Source organism: Mycteria americana, chromosome 15 (assembly GCF_035582795.1).
Source record: "Mycteria americana isolate JAX WOST 10 ecotype Jacksonville Zoo and Gardens chromosome 15, USCA_MyAme_1.0, whole genome shotgun sequence".
Taxonomy (NCBI): Eukaryota; Metazoa; Chordata; class Aves; order Ciconiiformes; family Ciconiidae; genus Mycteria; species Mycteria americana.
The window spans coordinates 6,562,003-6,586,623 of record NC_134379.1 but is presented as its reverse complement, the minus strand read 5'-3'; the positions used below and the strand labels follow the sequence as shown (position 1 = coordinate 6,586,623).

Sequence of the window (24,621 nt, the reverse complement as noted above, 5' to 3'; positions counted from 1 at the left end):
CACGCGCGGCGGTGACGTAAGGGCGCGCTGGAAGGAGGGGTCACGGCTCCGGGCGGCGGGAGGATTTGGCGGCAGCGGCGGAGCGTGGCGGGAGACGCGGCGGGATGAGCGTGCGGCTGAGCGAGGGCGCCATCGCGGTGAGGGGCCCGCGCACGGCGGGATGGGGGGGGCCTGGGCTGGGCTCGGTCCTGGCGGGTGTGTGGGGTGAAGGTGGGGCCCACGCGGGGCCTGGGCCCGGGCAGAAGGGAGCTGGGCAACCAAGTCCGGCCCGGTCCTGAGGGGGGAAACCAGGCCCGGAGCTGGGCCCGGTCCCGGGAGGTGGGGAGGGCCCTGGCCTCATCCAGCGGTGACGGCCGTTTCCGTGTCTGTGGCCGTTCCGCGGCAATTCCCCCTCGGCTGCGGGTCTCGAAGCGTTCCTGAGTGAGGTGGTGGTGGCACCTTTCTGAGGGTCTCTTCTTCTTCTCTCCAGGCCATAATGCAGGGGCAGTACGTCCCCAAGCCCGTGCTGCAAGTCATCGTGAGTACTCTCCGTTACCTCTTGTGCCAGTCTGTTAGTGACTGCGTGTGCTTCTGAGTGCAGCCAAACTTCCTCTGCAGAGGAGCCCAGCGAGGCTGATGCACTCTTAATTTCGTTTTACGTGACTTGGGCTATGCTGTTGACATCAGTGCTCAAAAAAAAAAAAAAAGCTGAACAGATAGGTCATTTGCTAACGATGTCGCTTTATGTTTTTGAAGAGTTTCCGAAGAAATGAGAACTAATAATCTGTTGTTTCTGCATAGAATACACGGGCTATTGCTACAGGAAATGGGCCACCACGTTACCGAGTGTTGATGAGTGATGGGGTTAACACACTTTCCTGTAAGTATGACAAGCTGTAGTGAGATTTTTACAGGTGAGGAGAGGCTAACAGTGCTAAAGTTTCTGGTCTAGTGTCAAGGTGCGTAGTGATGAAATGAGTATTGAAGGAGAATGTGGCTTCGATGGGGACCACAGACTCTGAAGTGTGCAGCTGCGTTTTAAGATTTGGACAAAATCCTTCTCTTCTGGAACCTTCTTTGTGAGCTTTAAGCAATTAACTTGCTACAGGGTATAATGAAAATATAGAATACCTGTACATGTTTTTGTAACAGTGATTTTAAAGTAATTTAGCTTAATCTTTCTCTGACTTCTTTGATATATGATCATTCTAGCTATCACTGCACTCTGAAGTTTGGGGAATAAATACAGTATAGTTTATGCTCAGTTTTGGTGACGTGTTAGTGGTTACAGTGTTTTCTATGTGTTAACTAACGGAGCTAATGCAACACTAAGCAGGCTGGCTGGAAAAGTTGTGGCCAGCCATGGCAGCCCCGTTTAAGGCTGGCATGTGTTAATTGTTTAACTGTTTTTCTTCTATTTCTGCAGCATTCATGTTGGCAACACAGCTGAACTCTCTGGTGGAAGAGGAACGCTTATCAGCCCAATGTATTTGCCAGGTTAACAGATTCATTGTCAACAGCCTGAAAGATGGAAGGTATATATGTTTCTTAAAGTACGGTTCTACAGAAAGGCAGCTGCACTAGTGGGTGCTCTGTCCTTTGTGACTAAGCAGAGGCCAAATGCTTTTGATTGGGTTTATCTGAAAATAAGGTCTTTAGGGTGCAGGAGGGAAAGTACACAGCACAAGCAATAGCAGAAATTTAAAAAATTACAGAATGTGACTGCAGTGGGCTCAGATATGTCTAGTACAGTGATTTAGTAATTTAAAGTTTCCAGTTGGAATACTCCAAATTGTACAAAGTTTCATTAAAATTCACTTAAAATTATCTGCTGTGGAAAAGAAACAATGAAGATTTCTTGTTACTTAGGTGTTGTGGAATCTGGCCTTTTATGAAAATTTGAGGGAAGGGAGGTAGGATACTGCAAAATGAGAAGGGATCTGAGTGATTATATAAAAACTGTGTATGTGTCTAGGAGAATACGAACTGAGGTTCTGTGTCTTTTTATTTGGCGTTTTTATGGAGGGAATATAACTTCTTTTGAGGCAGGGAATGTATTCTGTCTTGTAAAATCTGGCACGGTTTTGATACTTTTAAAACACTATGTTGTGTCAAGCCATTTTTGGGTGCCTGTTCAGCCTGCCATCTGCTGTCCTTGATGAAATGCGATACTGTTTCAAGCCTACTTGTACCTCATGAGAGGGTTAAGTTGACAGTGGAGAGCTTTTGTCTTCCAGATCCCTTGTCCAAAGAATCAGCCCCTAATGGTTGGTTCTCTTATCTGCACGGAAAGGATATTCAGAGTCTGATAGACTTGCAGAGGGAGTGAAAGTCTTTATTGCTGTCTATTCTATGTTTGTAGGAGAGTGGTTATACTGATGGATTTAGATGTTCTGAAAACTGCTGATAAGGTTGGTGGGAATATTGGCAATCCAGTGCCATACAATGAAGGTGAGTGTCCTCTGTAAACAAATACCTTTCTGAACAGCCTGTCTGTTATGATAGTCTTTCAGCTGTCTGTTTCTTTTCGCTTAAAAAGAAGCAGTCAGAGATATTCAGCTTTCTTATGCCTGGAACAGTGATGTCCAGATCTTGAAAATACTCTCTGTTCGTGTAACACAAAATGGGTTTTGTTCATATTTTCATAAACTCTACACCATGGCTGAAGCTTCAGTCTCTACGTGGTATTGGGAAGTAGCTATACCTTATGATAACATTGACAGGTTTTTATTATATGTTAGTCTCTACCTAGAGTTCCAGTAAGTATGCGGAAGCTATTCTATGTCTCCTCATAATGAGTAATCAAATAGATTATAATTTCTTCTGTCTGGAAAGAAAACAGCAGGAGGAAGATGTAATAACGATCTCTGAAAGTATAAGATGGTATGGAAGGGATGAATAAAGAATGATGAATCTCTCTTTCTTTTCTGTGTTCATTTGATGCTCTTTAGTTCTCATATCATCAGGTAGTGGTATTAAAACAAAGGCTGTACCACACCCCCAAACAGTGCGTAGTTAAATTATGGAACTTGTTGAGGTAGGTGCCAAAAATTGGCACAGGTTCAAAAAGCAATTAGATGTGAAAGAAAAAGCCATTAAAGGCTGTTAAACATAACAATACATCCTCTGCATGAATGTTAGGTTCAGGAAGCACTAAAACTTAGATTGCTCAAAGTACATAGATGAGATACTGGTATGAAAACATGGCCAGCATACAGACTTTCCTAAGCACCCATTCCTACCCTGCCATCTGAAAAACAATGATGCGCTGGGCGGACCTTTATCCGACCTGCCATGAATCTTTCGTTTTTATCATGTTGCATAAATAACTGTGTTCTTCATTTTAATATGCTGAGCTTATAGTTCTCAGGCAAACGTTTTTTGAATTAATATAATTTTTTCCCCCTGAGATATGTTCAAAAGTATGTTCTGTTCTTTGAGTTCTGATCTTTAAAAAAGAGAGAGGATAATAAGCACTTAAAGAAAATATTTGAACAGCTCTGTCATTGACGTATATACAGATAATGGTTGAAATTTAATAGTAAATAGCTCTTCTTGAAGAATTATTTTTTTTTTCCTGGTGGAAGTGAATTAATATATTTTTATTACTAAGGGACCACACATTAGCGGCAACAGTTTTCTGTAGGATATTTTGGAAAAACAGTGGTGGTAGATACACTGCCATTCTGGTTAAAAATCTACTTTACTAATCGAAGTAGAAGTTCGACTCCATTGCAAAGGCAAAGACATCTTTCTTCATTAGCTTTTCTTTTTCCTAGGGAATTAGAGGGGCGTTTGTTAAATGAGCCTAAAGAATCCTTTGTTCCTTTGATAGTTACTTAGCTAATTGCTGTTTAAAAAATGTGTTGACATCTCAGATTTTATCGTTTAATCCCACAGTTGCTGTAGAGACCAAGATTTTCAGAATAGCTATTGAGCAGACTGTTTTGTGTCTTTCTCCCATTTCCCTTGCTTGTGTGATACGAGAGCTTGTGAACTATAGTGTTTTTCAGTTACCATATTGTTGCTTAGAAACGACTCGGAATGTGATATTTTACGGAACTGAGCTGAAAATATACCTTTAAGAGTATAAATTTTCATAAAATTACCATGACTTTGATCAAAGTTGTGTCTTCATTTGGGCTTACAAAAGTACTCAGCAATGAAGTTTTCAAATCTAAGTGCTTTTGGAGATGATACGGGTCTATGATCATAGTAAGTGTGGTCTTGCACTAGATAGTTTAGGAGATGCCAAATTTGATGCGATGTGTATTTCATTTTAACGCTGACGTTATTCTGCAGACTTCATACCCTTTTATTTGATGCTAAATAAGGTTTCAGTTACAGAAGACAGTAACAGTTTAGATTAAGTATGCTTAACCCAGCCTTTCTGCTCTGCAGGGCTGCCTGATTTGTCATGAAAGCCTTGATAAAATGGCAGAGGTGTATTTCAAGTTGCAGATTCAAGTTCCTGTGTATGTTGAGAGATCGTATTTTTGAGGAACACTCAGCTAATGCAGAATGAGTATCTAAGACCACTTTGTGGTTTTCATGGAAAAAAAGTTCAGGTATTTTAAAAATAATGTTTAGTCCTACTTTTGGTCTTACTTGAAATACAGATCTCAAATTGCTAGACCTAGGATTAAGGAATGTTCTTTCCTAGACTGTAATACCACAGTAGGACCTGGCGAGTGAGAAGCTGGCTTTTGGCCACTTTACGCTTGAGCAGTAGGAGGTTAATCTGCCTAACAAGGAAGCTGGAGACACAATCTTCTTAATACGTATCATAAAAACTTTTCAGGCAGCATTTCATAATAGTATTGAAAATTAAGATTGAGCAGTTTAGTTCTTGTTGAAAACTAGATGGTAATGTTATTACTGTCATTAATCTCATTCAAATTACTCTGATGCTTGACTTTCTTCTTACTATGACAATTACTTGCTACTTATGTTTAACTTCTGCCATTAATCTTTCAATGTTGAAATGTTTGTATACCTATACATTCCTTTGAACTGTTTATTCTTGCCCTTCCCACCATTGTGATTGGGTGTGTGCTCTTTCAAAGTGCATTTTCTTCCCTCCTCTTCCTCCCCCCACGCTGCTGCTCAGTCCTGGGACATGTCTCCTGTCACCATGGTACTGTAGCAGTACCTCTTGGTAACAAATTACTGGAAGCAGAGGACTGCTGTTATACGGCTTTAATATTAGAGTGGGCTGCGTGGCTAGCTTTGGCCAAAGGTCTTGGGTTTGACTAACCCGGTGTATATATAGCAGAAATGTGACGAGGTATTTCAAGTGTTTTTTTCAGCTTCTGCTACTAAAAAACAAGCGAAAACCAGGCAGAGGAGTCAGTTTTCTGAGCACCTTAAGTGATCTGTAGGCCACCAGCCACCAAAAATCATAGTTTAGGAGTCCGTAGGCTCTACAAGCGAGAAAATTAGAGAGCTATTTCTGCTACTTCTGTATGTGAACGCATGCACAGATGTGTTAATATATTCTTAACCTGTTGAGAAACACCAGTCTATGGGTAGGCAGCCATTAAAATGTGAATTTGTCTTTCGTAATACACAAGTGTTCTAATGTATGTGGTGGTCTTTTGTTTGTTTTTTGGTGGAGGTTTTTTAATTAAAAAGTCCTAGGGGAAAAAACATTTGGAACAAAAGTAGCAAGGAAGTCTCTTGCTGTTTCATATGCACATTCCTGTTCTTCTTGAATATTCTTTCCCTGACCAGACACATTTTTCTCTCAACGTGTTTTATTGGGTTTTTTTCCCTTCTCCTCTTACACAAAATGAATTTGGGGTGTTGAGCGCTGACCCTGACTGGGTCCACCAAGTACCTGAGGCAGCTGAGCGAGGGTGAAATCTGGCTTCTCCATCTAGCGGATTCTGCAGTAAATACACGTTGCTGTTTGACGTCACTCTGTTGCCAGGGCGACTGCTGTCACCAGTTCACCGATGTGACTCTACTGCGGCAAGTTAGAGGAGCAGATTGGTTTTGTGCAAGGAACTTGTTCTGGATTGAAAATAACCAGAGGGTTACCTCTGTAGACTAGACAACATCGGGCAACGCTACATTAGGGTCTCCTTGTGTTGCTTCTGCTCCTTTACCTTACTTCTGCGCCATCCTTCCTTGCCATTCTGTTCTGGGATTCTCTGCTTTTGTTTCTCGTGATGCTTGTGGGCTAGGTCTGACCTTCTTTTCCACTTTTCGCTGACTGTCTTACTCCTCACACCCCAAATCGGGGGGGCTTTGCCTGCTCAGGTCTGGGAATTCTGCCAACTGATGGCTTAAGAGTTAGGTGCATCCAGAAAGACAAAAACGTTGCATGTTTTCTCATCTGGAGGCAAAATATGATGGGACAATTGTTCTATAAAGTAATTCCAATTTTTGAACTGTAGATTAGTCTTCTAATGTACTACGTCTCTAGTTACGTCACTCTGCTCTTTCTCTTGTAATTTATCATCAGTATAAAGCAAGTAAAAGTCCTGGAATCTAAAAAAAAGTACGATATGTACTTACTATGGCATCACTTTGCTCCCTATGCAATATACTGCTGTGTCCCAAGAGGAACCCTGGTGAATGCTGAAATTAAGACTCCATCATCCTCGCATTAAATATCTTCATATTTTGGAAATAAAATATAGCAGGCGTTTTCTTTGTCTTGCGTTAACTTCAGGTTCGACTTTACCCAGTGGGTTTTTGGCCCTTTCTGAGTTTTAAGAGGGAATTCTCCTACAGTTTTTATCTTAGTTGTTAGGTAGTAGCAGAAACTACCTGTCAGAGCAACAGAAGCCTATAAAAACTGAGAAGTTGTCAAGATTACTTCAGTGCTGTCCTGTTAAATAACTGTCAGCCCTGAATTCTTTCGAAGTAGAAAGCAGTTGCTTGAGGAAAGAGATCTGACTGAAATTCCTCCGTGGTAATACTGTTCAACAGATAGCTTGCTACTGCTGTGTCTTATAACACCTGAATTTTAGCGTGTGTTCTTTGTGTTTTAAGTTATTTTTTTCATGCAAGTCTTATTTCCTAAAAAGGCTTAAGGGTAGTTTTAATTACTATGCTCCCAACTGTACTATATGGTCTCCTTCCGTTTGATTACCAGGGCAAGGGCAGCAACGTTCTTCAGCTCCAGCAGCAAGCCCAGTACCCAGCAAACCACAGCCACAGCAACAAAATGACAATGCGTCAGTAGCAGGTAAGAGTAACCCTGGGCAGGAATTCTGGTTTCCATTTGTACAGTGCAAAACTACAGCTTAAATTTAAAAAAGATCCTTTCTATACTGGTGTTGCACAAGAAACACTCCGTTAAAAGACTAACCTATAGCTCGACAAGGTGAATTCTTTCAAGAGGCTACTGTACACCTGGATTTAATAATAAATTTTTAAAAAGGGGGGGGAGGAATCTGTCCCCCTTCTCTCCTCTTCCCCAAGGAAAAAAAAATAGGAAACAACTTTGAAGCAGTGTAAACTGTACATCTAGTCTGGTGCAATTTTGCATTCTTGAAACAGTGCTCTGTGGACACCCAAGTAGGCTGCAGTTTGGAGCGGGCCAACAGGTGTGTTACTGATGCTGAGATATTGAAGCCAAACAGTTAAGGTGGTACAGGACTGAAATTATTTGATAGTACATCCATAAATAACAGTTTTTTGATCAAGGCTTTAAATAGTGAGATACTGAAAAAGGCAGTCAATTTAAATGTCAACCTGTAGACTTTTTTGAAGCAAAAAAAGTTGTCAGTCCTAGCTCTTGGTACTGCTTTAACTTTGTCTGTATTCTTTACCCCTGTGTTTATGAAGTATTTTGAAATACTAAAACTTTGACACTTGCTTACTGCAGCAGAAAACAAGCTCTTCCTTCCTGTACTTAACGCTGATCGTAAGAGTTCTATGCTTATACATTGACAAGATTCAGTTTAGAATTAGCAGTATTGCTTTATGTCAGGAAATTATTTGATTGTGTGGTACCATTCCTTAGTTGTTCCCCCAAATGGTGTAGATCTGAGGCTTGATGTGCCGTATTTTAGAGAATTTACTGCTAACTAGTTGTTTCCACTTAGACTGTCTTTAAGTGATTGACTCTGGACACATCTCCGCTTCCAGTGTAAGTGCTCTAAAGGTCTGAGTGTCTCTTCTGCAGCAGTTTGCAGCCTAGAAAATACTTGTGACCAAGAGCAGAAGTGATTCAGCAAACTTTCAGCCACTCTGTGTTGCCCACGTAGCACCGTGAATGGAACTTTAAGTGCCTACCCAATGTTAAGTATAACTTTGCCTTCTATGCAGCTCCCCATAGCATGGTGGGAAAAGTTCTGCCTGACTTTGCACCATGACTTTGTTTTTAACCTGGCTTTTGTCTGCAAGGCTGAAACTCTTTATGCTTTGTTGTGATTTTTTGAAAGGTCCTGCTGCTCCAAAATACCATGCTCCCTCAAACCAGTTTGGTAAAGTGAGTGTTCCCAGCTCAGTGAAGACACCAGGGGGATCGCAGGCCAAAGTAGTGCCGATCGCCAGCTTGAACCCGTACCAATCTAAGTGAGTTACCATGGTTTGCCAGGTATTACTCCATGTCACAGGCATGAAGGAACAATAGCTTCTTTTTGCTTTCTCCTGTATGAAGCTCTGTCAAATCATTCTTTCAGTTCTTTTGACTTTATTGGTTAACTTCAAACAAAACCAACAATAACAACAAAACCACCCAGAGAAACAAAGAAAAAAAACCTTTGTAAAAACAGCTGTACGGGTTTTGGTTTGTTTTTAGTTTGGGGTTGTGGTGGTGTTTTGGGTTTGGGTTTTTTTTTTTATTTTTTTATTTCATCAACACTCTGGTAATCTGAGATTTGCCTTTGCATTCCTTGGTGAAGTTACCCTGCTGAGCTTGATAGGGTTTTTTAATATTTTAGTTGAAAATGAATTGACTTCTCTTTTTTTCCTAAAGCAACCTTCTTTTTGCTAACTTAATGACAAAACAGCTCAGTAAGCTATTCACTTCGGGTACTGTTCTGTTGAAAAGCATGAGGATGTAATTATTTCGTGAATGACATTTTTAAGTTATGCAAACTGATTTGATTACCCAAGTTAAATGCGAATCCTATAATTGAGCTCTTGAGTTCTAGCATGGCTTTTCAGAACAGGCGAACTGCTGTATGAGAAATGTACCCTAGAAGAGTAAAAGACTTGAGGCCTGCTTCTATGCAGAAGGCTTGTTTGCTACTGTTATCATACTAGATGCTTTCTCTACAACCTTCTGCCTTTAATGGTCTAGGCCATTAAAATAGAAAGCAGCAGAAAAGCAGGTAGAGTTGCTGAGGTGCAGTGGAAAGATTCTGGCTTTTAAATAGTGACATTCCAGTTCCAAAGGTTTGTAAATTCAATCGCTTCTTTAAAAAAAAAAAAAAAAAAGACACCCAGCAGTGATTTCTTGTACAATTTCAGGTGGACCATTTGTGCTCGTGTTACCCAAAAAGGCCAGATCCGCACATGGAGCAACTCCCGTGGTGAAGGAAAGCTCTTTTCTGTAGAGCTAGTTGATGAAAGCGTAAGTGTCATATGTTGAGAAAAAGATAATGTATGTCAGATACTGATGAACTCTTCATAAAGACAGAATAGAGGAAATAAAGTGTATTATAGGAAATGGTTTTCTTATTACGACTGAAGCTTGTGTTCCTGTATTCATTAAATTGAGCATCAACGACCCAGTTTTTATCCAGAATGAAATTTTAAATGTATGGCATTACTGATTATTTTTCATCAAAGTCTATAGTGTGCAACTAAATTTTTGCAGCTTCAAAATATAGTTGTTTATGGAAACTGACAACCTAATACTTAGGTTTGTGGTGGTTTGGTTGAGAATGCGATCTCATACTTGCTTAGATACATGTTACAAAACAAGGAGTGAGAGGAGCATTGCCTCCAAGTTATAAGCTTTTATTTTCATGAGGAAATCGCAGTACAAATTACTGTAATACAAGGAAATTTCATCTGTGGTTTGTTTGGGGAACGGTATCTGGTTAATCTAACTAAACTTGCAGTTTGTCAAACCTCTTATCAAATTACAGCCTTCTGTCATGAAAACAAACAAGATTCTGCTACATTATGTTTAGTATAAAATGTGAGGTTAATAATGTAACGTGTTGTCATCAGCCATTTGTTTTCTCTGCAGACTGTCTGTATTCAAATTTTTTTAAAAACAATATTTATATGTAGTGAGTTTATAATTGTTACTAATTCTTACTTAAAGACTTGACATCATGTATGAGTGGGAGATATCACAATACTGTGTGCTAACTTCTGGAGCTGCGTGATCTATTTGAATTTTTTTTTTTTAATGTAATGGCAATTAATGCCAGTTTTAAGAGTACCTTTTCAGAGGTGTGTATATGATATATGTAATTCTTACACATTTCATTCTGAAGCTCTAGATATACTAATGAGACTTGAATATGAGATTTGATGGTCAGGTGTAGAATATGTCACTTTAGCTATAACTACAAATGCGAGGAGAATGTTGTTTGTTTCTCACGTGCCTGGAGCTAGCCTGGCAGACCACACTGTGTCTGCAGAACTGATGCCACTTAACATTGCAATGATTTCTTTTTTTTTTTTTGTTTTTCATGCCAAATTTCAGTTCTGACCAGCTCTCCTATTTTCCTGCAGGGTGAGATTAGAGCTACTGCATTCAATGATCAAGCAGACAAGTTCTTTCCACTCATTGAATTGAACAAGGTACGGTAGCGTTGTGCTTTCATAGACTGACATGAGCTAGAAAAGAGGAACTTCAGCATAGCAAGGATTGTTAAAGGTGAACACAATCTATTTTCTCTGTCTGACTTCTGATAACATCCTCTGTTTCATTGCTTTCTCTTGTAGGTATATTATTTTACCAAAGGCAATTTGAAGACTGCTAACAAGCAATATACAGCTGTTAAGAATGACTATGAGATTACATTCACTAATGAGACTTCAGTTGTGCCCTGTGATGATGCCCAGCATCTTCCATCGGTTCAGTTTGAGTTTGTACCCATCTCTGACTTGGAGAACACACCCAAAGACTCAGTTGTTGGTCAGTCTAAGTAGCAAAATGGCAAGCTCTAAAGCTTTGAAGTTTTTGCTTTGTGCCCTGAATACTGGGGAGGTAGTAAGCATACAATGCTTAGAGTGTTGTGATCTCTTAAATGAAGTTATCCGGTGATGGTTGCCATTAAAAATACCTCGGGCAGTTTTCCTGGTAAGATGTCTTTGCCCTGTTCTGCTAACGAAGTTCTTCAAACTTGTGCTTCAAACTAAAGACAGTAAATGATACTTGCTTATTGTACTATGATCATTGTTTCCCACAGAAAAGGGCTGAAAGAAAAATGTCCTTGCTCAGCACGTGTGCGTTTCATATCTTCCGTGGTCTTGCTTTCTTTCGCTGTCTAATTATCTTTGTAGTGATTTTGGCATAATTCATTGCATCCAAGTCCAAGTTGCATGACTGGTTTGGCTTGCTTTGTGAAGTATTGGAGGTTTGTTTTTCTGTAATTTGTTGGGCAGAGTACTCCGGAAAAATCAGAGGCTTGGGTGGGGGCGAGGGTTCTCAGGTTTCACAGGCACAAGATGCCTGTGATTCAGAGGCATTCAGCTAGGAATTTTGAAGGTAGTTCTGTAATACTAAAAATGGTATATTTTTAGGGAGTGCAAAGGGGATTGCTTTAGCTCTTGTTACCCAAACATGCAGACTTGTTTAAGTTGCAGCTTACGGTCGCAGGGCTACAGTGAAGGCACTAGCCAGTTGCTTCGTTGTGTTACAGTCGCTTTGAAACCCCTTGCCTTAGAGACTTGTGCTTAAACAGCAGGAGTGTGTGTTAGAGGATCAGGGCTGAAGTCCTTTGGCGGAATGTGATGGGGAAAGGTAGTACAATGCCTTGATTTCACTAATGTGGTGAGGCTTGCATTCATGAATATCTTAATGCATTCATCAACAAATTTAAAGCACTGAAGAGTTCTGTAGTGGAGCATTCCTACCATAATACACTTAATTTCCATATCAGATTTGATTTGAATAGGGAGCTAGGATACAAGGTAAAAATCTGACACTAGGTTTGAATTCTTCTCTTGTGATCTTGTATTCCCCAATTGTGACCCTTGAGTAACTCTAACTAAATTGTAACTGTTTTTCAGATGTAATTGGAATTTGTAAGAGCTATGAAGATGTCACTAAAATTATAGTGAAAGCTAACAATAGGGAGGTATCGAAGAGGAATGTGCATCTGATGGATATGTCAGGGAAACTGGTGACAGCTACGCTATGGGGAAATGAGGTATGTACTCTTACCTGTTCTTAAGCAAAGGTTCCTTTGTGTAGGATGAGGAAATGAGTGTGCTGTTGTCATCTGAGATGGGCATAGCACTGAGACAGAGTCCTGGGTGTTTAAGGATTGGGGCAGAGAGAAGGTGAAAGACTGTCTGGTTTCGTTCAGGTGTGATGCTCTTAACCTTTCTCTGACAAACTGCTGACATGATCTGACTAATGTGTTCTGAACAACTGCAGACATTATGTCTCAAGCCCAAAGACTGAAGATAACAGGCTTCTAGTTTAGGAAAGGATATGAGTTGCAGTTTGATTATGGAAAAGCCCAGTGGCTACAGCTGTCTCATTTGAAATGAGTTTTATTCGTAGGGTGGCATACATGTTACCCTGCTGCTTAACTAGGGGGTTGAGAGGCTGTATCTCAGACTAGGAATTTAAAGCATCAGAGCCTTGGAATTGAAAGTTTGAGTAGTTGCAGTAAACTGCTTCTTTATCCTTTTAACAGGCTACTTTGTTTTCCAGCGATGTTGTAGATACTTAGGGATTTATGTTCCAGTCTATAAAATGGGAGTCATCCTGCCAGCTTGACAGCGGTGCTTTATGGCTAAATGATCAAGTGCCCTGATATTGTAGGTAGCTAAACACCATTAACCATCTGCTGATATAAATGAAGTAAACTGAAGTTCGGTATCACAAAGGTTTGAGGTTGAACCAGGTTGTTATAGGAGAGGCTACTGGTAATCAATTCCTGACATAACTCTTCCAACAGAGATCGGGGTCTGCGCTTTACAAAGTTAAATCTGTTTGCTTGCTTGTAGAATAGAGACAACAAGCAGCATTGAGGGGAAGTGACGTATGGCTTGCAGCTGGCACAGTTAGGGTTAGAATCTGTATCTCCTTTATAACAGTCATTGCCCTAACTGCTGCGATATATTTTGTGTTCATTTTGCATCTCATGGATATAGTGAATGCTACTGCAGACTCCAACTTGTTTTGTAATCTTTAAGCACATGATCCTCCCCTTGCTTGCTAAGTGGTGCGGGGTCCAGAAAATCTATACCTTTCAAAACCTCTCTCATGCCAAGAGGTTCTTTGTTAGTGTCAGACTTTACTCAGATAACAAACTGATGGCAATTGAACAGCATTAAAGCAGCTTTATGAGATTAAAAAACAGAAAATGGGAAGTGTTTGGTCAGCCTACCTACACTACTACTTTTTAAGTTGTAGTAGAATAGACATGATTGAGTCAATCAAGCCAAGTGAGTTGTTTCATCTCCTGAAGAGTCTAATCTGACCAAATCATTTCTCCTGTTTGGAGAAACCTCCATTCCCATAGCCCATCTCCCTTTCTAAAATCCTTGTGTAAAACTCCTAATGGAGGGGACCAGTCCTTTTTTTCCAAACCAGTGGTGTGAACTAAGGATTCTCTGATTCCCCAGGAAATGGGGTATTGGGATTACAGCTTTAATTGTTAGCTGCCTCTTCTTAAACTCCTAGCGATATCATTTAAAACCTTACCTGCTAAATACAGAAAGATAGTTTGATTCGGATTTGGTCTCTTGTCATGATCTGTGAATTATGACCGCAAGTTCACTACCTTTACTGTAGCGTGCTACTAATGTTTTCTGTTTTTTCACACATGCAGGCTGAACAGTTTGATGGTTCTAGACAACCTGTGATAGCCATCAAAGGAGCCCGAGTCTCTGATTTTGGTGGTAGAAGCCTGTCTGTCCTGTCCTCAAGTACAGTTGTCATCAACCCTGATAGCCCAGAGGCTTTTAAGCTCCGAGGATGGTATGAGTGTGTGTTTATGTTGATTCATTCCAGCTTGCTGCAGAGTATTTGTTTTATTCTGTTTCTCTGTGCTTGAGCAGTCTGCATAGTACTGAAGAAAGGTAGCAGAGGATATGTGTTCCAGGGTTATAGAAACTTCTCTTCCTTGAAAGCACTAGAGCCTGAAAGGCTGTCCTTTTTAAGTTGTTCAATTCAAAAACTTATAATTCCATGACAGACCTTGAAAAATTGAAATAGGAGTAGTGCATGCTGACCCAGAGCCTTGGAAGGCAGCATGAAATCAGACTTGACCAGCTCTACTTTCTGAGGCATTATCTGAGAGAACAATATTTTTCTTCACAGACTTTTTCCATTGTGTGGAATCTGATACGCACTCTGTTAGTATGGACTGGAGGAACTATGTTGACTTCTTCCAGTGTCTATTCCTTATCGGATATTTTTCAGATAGCAAAATAACATTTTGATTGTTGTCGGGAAAACAAAGTGATTTCTTGGTGGCTCATTGCTTCTACTGTAGGTAATTGCTAAATTGTCTGCTATGACTACTAATATGGTGAGATGTGGCATATGTACGAATAGGGTTAAGTGCTGACAGCATCAGATTCATGAATCCTGGGTTTTCAGGTTCTAGTTAAATCGCCCAAACACAGATAAAATATAATGGCATTCTCCATTTGTCATTGAGCTGTGGTTCTCCCATACTTCAGGGGGTTGTTGAAGATAAAATTGATTGTGGGTCTTAGCTATTACTGTCACACTTTAATTAGTTTTTGAGTCTTGTTGGTGTGTTTTCTCAAATCACAAAAACCACCAGAATGGGATCGCAGTACAACCTTTTGCTGAAAAGCAGTGCTTTCTTATTTTAACAGAGGAAGCATAATCTGTTCAATGCTGCTTGCTTTTTCTTTCGAAGCTGCTGCAAAGATAATGGTACCATGTAATTTAATTTTAATTGTGGAAATATCTTGATGCCCTTAAATCTTGTTATCTGACTGCCTTTAAGAAGCATGCAGTGTGAGGTTTGACCACTAGCTGGCAAACAAATTGCAGTTATATAGAACAAAGCTGTCCTCCTTTTGTGGGTTTATAAAATACTGTGCTAATTAAGTTGGACTATTAACTTATTCTGAAATGCTATTTTTGTTTGCAATATACACAAATTATTGTAATTGTTTCCTTTGCAATCATTGATAAAAAATCTCTCATGTATTAAGTACGTGAAACTAAATGTAAGCTTTTGCTAAGTCTGTGTGGTCTGCTATCCAAAAATAGAAGTGCATCTTTGTGGTTCCAGGTTTGACTCTGAGGGGCAGCTTCTGGAATGTGCCTCGATCTCTGATGTGAGGGGTGGGCCAGCATCTGGGGCGAATACCAATTGGAAAACTTTGTTTGAAGCCAAATCTGAGAACTTAGGACAAGGAGATAAGGTAAAGCATGGCCACTGAGTACAAGCCTTGTGTATTGGGGAGAAAATAAAAAGCTAGGCTTTATGCAGGCATTCTGCTTATTGAAGTAGTCCAGTTGTTGAGCAGTATGTGCTTACTCTGTCAGAATTTATGCTATTAAATAATTTGTTTTCAAATAAATTCAAGCTTGTTGCTGATGTTGCAACATGATACTGTGTTTGCAAGAGAATTCTAAGCCTTGTATAAATGGGGGCGGGGGGGAGTTCACCCCAAAGATCTTTATATAAATAGCACAAAGTGTTCTAGGAGAAACGGGTGCATTAGGAGGAAGTGGTTTTCAAGGATGCACGCTTGGTCAATAGAAAAGCTAGGAATAAAACCCAGGTCTCTGGCATTCCAGTCCAGTAACCTGTCTAGGCTTATACTGCTTCTTGACTTATTTTTAAATTTATTTTTTTTTTCCCCAAACTTAAGTGCTAAGCCATTTGAGATACGCAAGAACTTCTGTCTAAGGAAAAAAACCTCTACCTGTAATTCAGCTGTTTTCTGTGAGATTTTTTGCATGTGCTTCTTAAGCAACCTCTGTTTATCTGTTGAAAGAGTCGACCGTGGTCTTAAACCATTAGGATGATTATTTTAGTATGGTGAGTGGGTATTTTGTTCTGTAGGCTATAGTTTAATCAAATGCTTATCTGTAATACTACGCAGTAGGCTTTCTGGGTTCTGTGTCGACTCCCAAAAGAAGCATAGGAAAGTGCAGAATCTTAATCCTGTGAAAAAGTAGAGATTTGAACAGACACAATGGAGAAGCAAATATGCTTTATCTGAAGAAAACCTAGCAATTGGAGTTTCCTGCAATGGAAACACAAAATAATCTTGCTGTAGGGGCTTTAGTTAACATAATGGAAGCCTGAAAATGATTGCAGCAGAGGGGTTGATTTACAGTTTCCCAATAATCCATAGCTGTTAAGCTTTCTAATCCTAAATATCCAAGTATGGGTGCCTTGCTTTGTAGTTAATTCAAAATTGGAAAACATTGAGTATTTTGAGGCTAATGTTGCACACTCACTCTCCTAGGCAGATTATTTTAGCTGTGTGGGCACTGTCGTACATCTGCGCAAAGAGAACTGTATGTACCAGGCATGTCCCTCTCAGGATTGCAATAAGAAAGTGATAGACCAACAAAATGGACTGTATCGTTGTGAAAAGTGTGATCGTGAATTCCCCAACTTCAAGTACCGCATGATGCTTCTGGTAAGTAAATGGATTGGAGGAGAGCGTGTTTCTTTTTGTTTTCTTTGTACAGTCCAAATAGAGATCTTTTGAGAGAATGGGGTGTTAGAGTGCTGTTTGTCTATCTGTGGTGCCTGTGGGTTAGAGGATATTTAAATTGCTTGTATGCTGTACCTGAGTGAGGGATGTTTCATTGAGCTGATTAGCAGTTTGTTTTCCTAGTGCTCCAATTAAAAGCTTTTCTCTTTGCCAAAAAGTTGATGCTAGCTCAGTTGATTCTGGTTTCCAAGTGTACTATGCAGTGCAGAGTACAGATGGCCTACGCCTCTTCAGTAGTGAAGATAAACTGAAGTAAAATGGCATTTCTGGAGAGCAGTAATTGCACTTTTACAGCTGCTACCTATATTTAGTACAATTTTTTTGGTAGGTATTGTTCTGTCTCATGCTTTAATGGAGCCTGCTTCAGAAAGTTGTCTGAGGATTATTATTGTGATGCCCACTTACACCGTAAGCATTGAACCTTCTTCTGTTTTACATTGTAAGTTAGAGTTGTATCTGCTTATTGGAAATGCTGTGCCAGGTGGGCACGCAGAGAGAAGGGAACTATCCCTGCAGTCTCACTAAAACACAAACTGCTTCTGAATAATTGCTCACAGATAACTTCTAGGAATGCATGAACTACTTTACATAGCAGAATCATTCTTGCAGAATATAAAGGGGATACTGAGGGTACAATCGTGGCCTTCAGAACAGTGTGTCTCCTATTTTCCCATTCCTAATTGTCAAAGCAGCCAGGAAATGCACGTGAGGCTAGTACTTGATCTTTTTACTGCTCTGTCTTGTCCTTGAATGTTTTGATAGTTTCCTCATAACGTAGTATTACATGTGTTTATACTCGGGTATGTACAAAATAAATGCAGATTGCGGTTTTTCTGGTGTCCCCCTTGGTGGTTGTTGTTCTGGGCTACCTGTTCTTGCTCACAGCTCATCAGCGACAGCGGAACAGAGCTGAATATCCATCAGCGTACAGCACTGTGATGTTTTTGGCCTTTTCCTGTGACACGATGTACTGTCAATGTTAACTTGCGTTAAGTTACTGTGGCATTCTGTGGAGCTTAAAAAAGAAAAAAGGGTAGTAAGTCACTGCCTTCTACCCTCGGTGATGGAAAATTCCTATGGTGCATAGGGCTCTCATAGTTACTGGAAATGTAAAACTCTTTAGCTGTGAAATAAATCTTTCTTTTGTACTGTCTTCTGTCTTCCTTGAGAAATAGGCAACTGGATGAAGTGACTTTTTTTTTTTTTTAGGTGACCATTGCAGACTGTCTAGAGTATCAGTGGGTGACTTGTTTCCAAGAGTCAGCAGAATTCATTCTTGGGCAAAACGCAGCTTTCCTGGGAGAACTGAAGGAAAAGGTCAGTCAATTAGCTTATAGTATTTTTAGTAAATGTCCAGAAGTTGAACTATGCTTCAGACATCTTGTTGCTGGGCTGTCCTCAAATTTCTTGCTTTTTTTGATCACCCTGGTAAGAAAATATTCTTGTAATGTTGACTTTGAAGGCATCTTGGAGAAAGATGTGAGGTATGTGTGGAACACCAGTGCTGATCCATCAGAGAGCATGATCTCATCCCTGTGTGTGCACATGTAGCATTCCTAAGTCAGCAGAGGTGGCAAAGGCAGTGGGTTATGTTCATGCAGTTGCTGTGGAAATTAACAGCATTATTAAAACAAATACAAAAGTGCCATATGAAAGAAAGGGATATTCTGCTTCATTTGGCAAGAATTTGATCTTGCTCATTCTCTAAGTGGTAGGCCAGCTCAGGGGCCTGGCAGCCCAAGATTGTTCTCCAGATGTTGGACTTCAGTATCTTTTACAAGTTCACAAATCATTGCTTCTCCCTAGTCTGAAGTTCTTGGCAGGGACTTGTTTACTCTCCTCAGGATTATTTTCCACGGGCCATCTGCCTGGAGAACAGAGATTTGCCTGGTTTCCCCCATAGTTTGCTCCCACAGTCAGTCTGTCTACCTCTGAGCTCTTTTGGCTGTTCAAAGCTGGAGATCAGCCTGTCCTTATCACCTGGACCTCGAGAGACAGCTGATTACTTGTCAATAGGACTACAGCCTTTAGAGGGCTGACAGCTTTAACACATGTTGACTCCAATAGAAAGGACAGGGTGTTTTATCATTGTACCTAGATTGGAAGAATCTGCAAAAAAAACCCCAGTTTTAGCCATGAACGCTAACAACATTATCCCTAATGTGTTCCAAAAATTTGTTTACAAAACCAAAAAGTTCCAGAACACTTTGTATGTATCTTTAGTAGGCAGGAAGCTTTTTGAACTAATGTGTGTTAGCCCACTTCTGAAGGCTCTCTTTTTCCCACCAAATACCATTAGAAACGTTGTAGGTCATACGAAAACCATGATTTGTAAAATAGGTCATTGGCAGAGATGCTTAAGTGATCTTTCTTTGACAGATTAGAACAGTTTTTAAGGTTGTAAGCCATTAAACACTGACAGAGAGTATTTTCCTCCCTTTGTCACTATACACTTCTGTGCTGCATTTTCCTTTCTTCCAACCAAAATAATCTTTTCCTGATTTTTTAGTTGTCTACTATATAAAAACTGTGTGGTTTTGGTTTGGTTGGTTTGTTTGGTTTTTTTAAAATGATGATGTGGAAAGCGTAATAAGTTCTTGAATTGCATGTGAGCATTGCTGTGCTCCCAGGCTGAGGCTGGTTGTTGATACTAGGGCTCTACAGATGCACCAGTTGTTGGTTAACCCATTGCTTGGCTGTGGGAGGGAAATGAAGCAGGAGGGATTGTTGAGGCTGTAGTCCTGGTTGTCCTGAGGCGCTGTGGTAGACCTCATCTGCTTCTGCAAAGCAGGGCTAGTTTTCCTGTAACTTGCATACAAGAATGATTTTTGGAAATTCCCTGCACTTTGGTTCTCTAAGATAAGTGGTACAAAGCTTGTGCTTCTGGGATGCTAAAAGTTTTTGTGGTATTATGAAGGCTGGACACTTTGTTCTGTAGGAAGATGTATTGCTAGGGCATTCTAATTACATGTGCTTGCACTTTTACATTTCCATTTTCACACATTCTTAACTTGTTAATATTTTCTTACTTTGGTTGTGCTTAATCTCTGCTAGAGTTCAAACAAAATTTTCTTAGTCACTTTTAATGCTGAAGAGAACTGGGTGGGGAGGGAGAGACAGCAGATCCAGTGTAACAGTACAAACATGTAATGTCTTTTGAAGAGCTGCCTAATGGAAGTGGCTCAGGATAGAAAATGGAACATAATATGGAATGAGCCCTTCAGTGGGAATGCTTTGTGTGCCAGGAGAAATTGTTTTTGATTTGACACTTTTGTGAGCCTTTAAAAATGGTACTTGATGCATTTTCAGTAAGCTTTTCTTAGTGGTTTTTCTCTGAAGACCTGATGCAGTATCCTGTGAAGTTGGTGGGAGTCTTTCCACTGCTCACAGTATGTATTGAGTCCACGTACAGCCAGTGACCACGCTAAGCATAGATATGCATGCATGGTTTTTCATCTACTTTGCCACTGTGCTTGTCTCCAAAGGAGGTAATGTAGGGTAGCAGTGACTGGTATGCTAATGGCATTTTCCACTCACTAATGGTTAGCATAGTTTGCGGCAGAGCTGGAAACAGAAGCCAAATGCTTTATTAAGCGAGTTTTCTTATCCTCTAATCCATACGATGGTCAGAAGAAGGGGGTTTTAATATTCAGGAAGGATATGCCTAAATTTTGCAGTCTGTGAAACTAGTTACTCCTGTTCACCTTCATTTGTTGTGCTTTCCTAAATCTTAGGAGAATCACTGTGTAGTGTAAAATAGTGCTGCACGCATTTAAAAACAGCAGATGTAACACTTGGAATATGAGTGAAATTGAGGTGGGTTCAATTCCAGATCAGATGCTCTCTCTGCTGCTGGAGTGACTGATCAAGTCAAGTGCATCTGGTAGATAAATGCATTAATAATTACTTGTCTGTATCATTATGGGGCTGCAGGATTTTTGTGGAATGTCAGCAAAGGTTTTTACAACTAATTTTTACAAAAATAAACTTTTTCCACAGTCTCCACAACTTGTCTGCTTCTTTTCTACTGTTTTGACAAATTGTCTGTTATAAATGATGATGATGTTTAGTGTTCATATGGTAATTAGAAGCAGCTTATGTTATAAATATGACAGAGTCTTCTATTGGTTATAAAAGCATGTTCAAAACATGCATCCAGTTTTTTATAGAACATCCTCTTAAATAGGTCTGTGTCAGGGTGTGAAGGATACATACAGCCTTGATGGATAAGCAGAGAAACAGAATGCCTAATAAGACAATTAATAGGGAAATAGTTAACTCTGTCAGTGTTTGTGATCATAGCAGAACAGCAGAATTATCCAGTAAGCAGCATGAGAGAATCTCAGGTAGATGTATAGTATTTTCATTCTGTACACTTGGTTGCAGATTCGGTGCAACTGTATGATACTTTGTTTAGGTAGCTAAAAAGTTTTCACCTTGAACTAAAATTTTTCTTAGAAGTTATGGTTTTGGCATGTAAAATTTTACGGAAGATTCAGCTCTGCCTACGTGATCTAGTTAGTTCCACCGTTTCGCCAACATCAGCAAAAGATGAGCTGTTCTGAAAGTTCATGGTACTAACCGGAAGCCTGGAGTATCTGCAGCTGATACCTGTCTTTGTCCTTCTCACAGAATGAGCAGGCATTTGAAGAAGTGTTCCAAAATGCAAACTTCAACACGTATGAGTTCAGGATCCGAGTAAAACTGGAGACTTACAACGTAAGTGTCCCCCAAAAGGCAAATAATGTAGCATGTGGCTTTTGTAGTTTGACTTGTCTCCATAGGAGGTGGCTTCCTCCTCTTACGTTTGTGGGGAGAAGTTTCCAAAGATACTTGCTCACACAAATACTGTCAGTCTTGAGTGCTGAAGGAGGGATCCACTCATTAACGCTGCTCCCTCTCAGGTTCCTCAAGCCTGGCATTTTTCAAATGAAAACAACATAGCTGCTCTGGGAGTCAAGTTTGCACTCCCAGCTAACCCTGATACCAAGAGCAGTAAGTTACTGGGGCAGAAGGAGGTTAGAACCAAATGCCTGGAGTGCTTAGCCATATTTCTCTTTCACAGGACGAATCTCGTATTAAGGCTACAGCAGTGGACGTCAAACCTGTCAACTACAGAGAATACAGCAAGAGGTTGATCGCAAGCATCAGGAGAAACGCTCAGCTGGGGTGAGGAGGCTGGTGCTGACTGATTGAAGCTAGAACTTCCAGGAAAAACTCAATAGATTATATTAAACTGACTTTTTCCCCACCCTGTGTGTGACAATTTGGCATTAGTTACACCATGCATGGTAGTCCAGCGTAGTGGGCTAAGTCATTTAATGCGTTTCTCTGAAGATAAGCCCTTGGTAGATAAGGGTGCACTCTAATGGCCACGATATTGTAGACTGTTGTGGTCTATTAAGCTGTGACAGCTCTAACGAGGAATCTCTAGACAGATTGCCAGGGTCTTTAGACAAACCGTTCAGAATGTCTGAAGTAACTTTGCTTTCTTACTATATGTAAAGCTGAATTATATAACTATTGTGGCTTCTTTGCAAGAAAGTAGTGACAACCTTGACACTTTGACTTGTTCAGCAGAGGGTAGGAGGAAGAGTGTCATACAGCTTTCAGATACGGACGAAGGAGAACAAGTCTATTAGCACAAGTTAGTTCCTTTCCATAGAATTCAAAGGTTTTCTCTTTCCACAGGTACCATGCAGTTGTTAATGCTTGGAATGGCAATATGGTAGAATTATTAATCAAAGACATATCTCTTATATCTGAAGAATATCCTTCCTTCAGGGTTTAATAGACTGAGTCAGATGGGTCTGATATTAATCAAAATTGTCTCTTCTGAGGAAGGCAGATAAGCATTGACTCTCCATCCCCCAGGGAAATCTAGGCAACTACAAAGCATTGCTTTAGTTTTTCTCTTCAATTAATACTATGGGTTTTTGACTGATTTTAGCACACATTTCCTGCCTATACATGTTTTGTATGTTTGTATGTTCAGTTTCTTTGGTTTTATTTGTAATGATGTTAATCAGAAGCAGGTCTTTAAATGGGGGGAGCTTTGTTTCAATAAACACTGTTTAATTCCTGTGTAGTGAATTTTGCTTTCTTTGAACACCAAAGACTTCTCATTACTGGAAAGCAATTAATTAGCTTTCATAATAAGCATTCACTTGGGGGAGATGTTACCTTATTACAAACTCTAAGGTTAGACTGAAGAATGGAGACTTCTTTGCCTGATGTTAACAGCATGGAAATGCAGTGATATTTTCACCATTTCTGTGCCTGAGAATGCTGATGAGCTGGCACTTCTGGGATTTTTATTGACGTTTACACAGCAGTCTAAAACTAACCAGGCTTTGAGATTTGTTCAGACATAGAGCTAGTACAGAAAACAGTAATTATGCTACTGGGCTTTTCAGTCAGCAGAGCATGCTAGTTCTGTGTGCTCCTAATCACATTAATTATGTGTTCCCTGGCTGCAGCTCACAGCTTGGCATTTGCTGCACAGCTCCAAGCATCCAGGCAATACTGAAGTGGGTCTCTGGTAGCAAAACTGAAATTTATTTATTTATTTTGCTCCATAGAGCACTGTTTCTTCATGTATTCAGTTGGTGCCCTTTATTTCCCGTAACTTCCTGATTGTCATCTTAAGTCTTTATGTTTAAGAACTGTCAATGCCGTTTCCATTGATGGACGTGAAGGACGTTATTCTGGGCCCATTAATTGCACAAACAACCCCTTCCTCTTTTTTTTTTTTTTTATTCTGTGGATCGTGACTGGGGGGTTCTGCTGATGTCTTGAATTTTTTGTTGAAGTATTTGTTCCCTCTGACCTTGCTTATAAAGCATTGACTATAATATTACAGTCTTCAGCACAGGTCCGCATTGACAAATGGTAGGTTAGCGGTGATAATCTATCTTTCCACTCTGCTAACCAGTCTTTTAGTTCTGCTCCTCCCTTCCTGTCCCTCCTTCCCGCTTTGAGGGGACCGGTGGCAAGTGATAATGCAGAATGTTCCTTGAGGCTATCTCCAATTCTCAGGCCCATATACACTAGGAAGTGTCTTTATAGCACTTGTGTTAGCATATATTTGCTGGCACTGCAGCTTTATGAGGTGATGTCGCACACCTGCCTCTGTTGGGGCAGCTCATTCTCCCCCCAGGGAATCGCTGTGCATCCGTATCCCTGGGTTTACTATGCCAGCAGCCAGAGCACTGGAGATGGAAGGTATCAATACTCAAGGGTATTAAGGTATCTTACGGGATCAGCTGAATGACCTTGAGAACTGGAACAGAAAATCAACTTAAAACAGTTTGTGTGAAAAGTCATTTATTTGAGGACTAATAAAAAAAAAAAAACCTACTCTAAAGTGGATGCTCATTAGTGACTGAAGAGTTGGAGGGTTTTAATCATGCTTTAATCAGCTAGTATATGATAAAAACATCAAGCTATGTAAGGCAAGGTATTTCTAGTATAGCTATACAAGTACCACAGGATTATATAAGCCTCTGCTGTGAGATCTCATCTTGAATGCTATGTACAGTTCTGGTCTGCTACGTATAGAGGCAAAAAAGAATCTCAGCTGGGGCGAGTACAGAGGAGGACTACACTGCTGAGTAGGAGAATGAAGATCTTTTTTAGGAGGGGCCTAGAAGAGCTAATTTAGCAAAATGAATCCTGAGAGGGGGATATGATTTCTCACATATAAAATATATATGCATATATCTATATATCTTGCTTCCTTCCCCTGATCATAGGCTAGAACTGTTGAAGATAATTGGTTAATAAATAGCTTGTCAATCAAAAGAAAGTGAGGTTCTGAAGCAG

At 40.2% G+C, this 24,621-nt stretch overlaps 1 protein-coding gene across 1 annotated transcript; it reads left to right on the top strand.

Annotated features, from left to right (window-relative positions):
* Positions 1–2: 2 nt before the first annotated feature.
* On the top strand, positions 3–22,885 carry RPA1 (replication protein A1). The gene is made up of 17 exons (XM_075517841.1): positions 3–137; positions 470–517; positions 781–859; positions 1,406–1,514; positions 2,342–2,430; positions 7,085–7,177; positions 8,379–8,511; positions 9,412–9,514; positions 10,633–10,701; positions 10,846–11,038; positions 12,136–12,275; positions 13,911–14,059; positions 15,354–15,486; positions 16,543–16,719; positions 18,007–18,114; positions 21,430–21,516; positions 21,863–22,885. The coding sequence occupies exons 1-17, from the start codon at positions 105–107 to the stop codon at positions 21,968–21,970; spliced, it is 1,851 nt and encodes a 616-aa protein (XP_075373956.1). The 5' UTR covers positions 3–104; the 3' UTR covers positions 21,971–22,885.
* The last annotated feature ends 1,736 nt before the right edge of the window (positions 22,886–24,621 follow it).

Excerpts from the sequence above, each read along its gene's own strand:
- RPA1 (XM_075517841.1), top strand. The coding sequence starts at position 105 with ATGAGCGTGCGGCTGAGCGAGGGCGCCATCGCG. Across the intron at positions 8,512-9,411 it reads TTGAACCCGTACCAATCTAA|GTGGACCATTTGTGCTCGTG; the intron begins GTGAGTTACCAT and ends GTACAATTTCAG. Across the intron at positions 14,060-15,353 it reads GCTTTTAAGCTCCGAGGATG|GTTTGACTCTGAGGGGCAGC; the intron begins GTATGAGTGTGT and ends TTGTGGTTCCAG.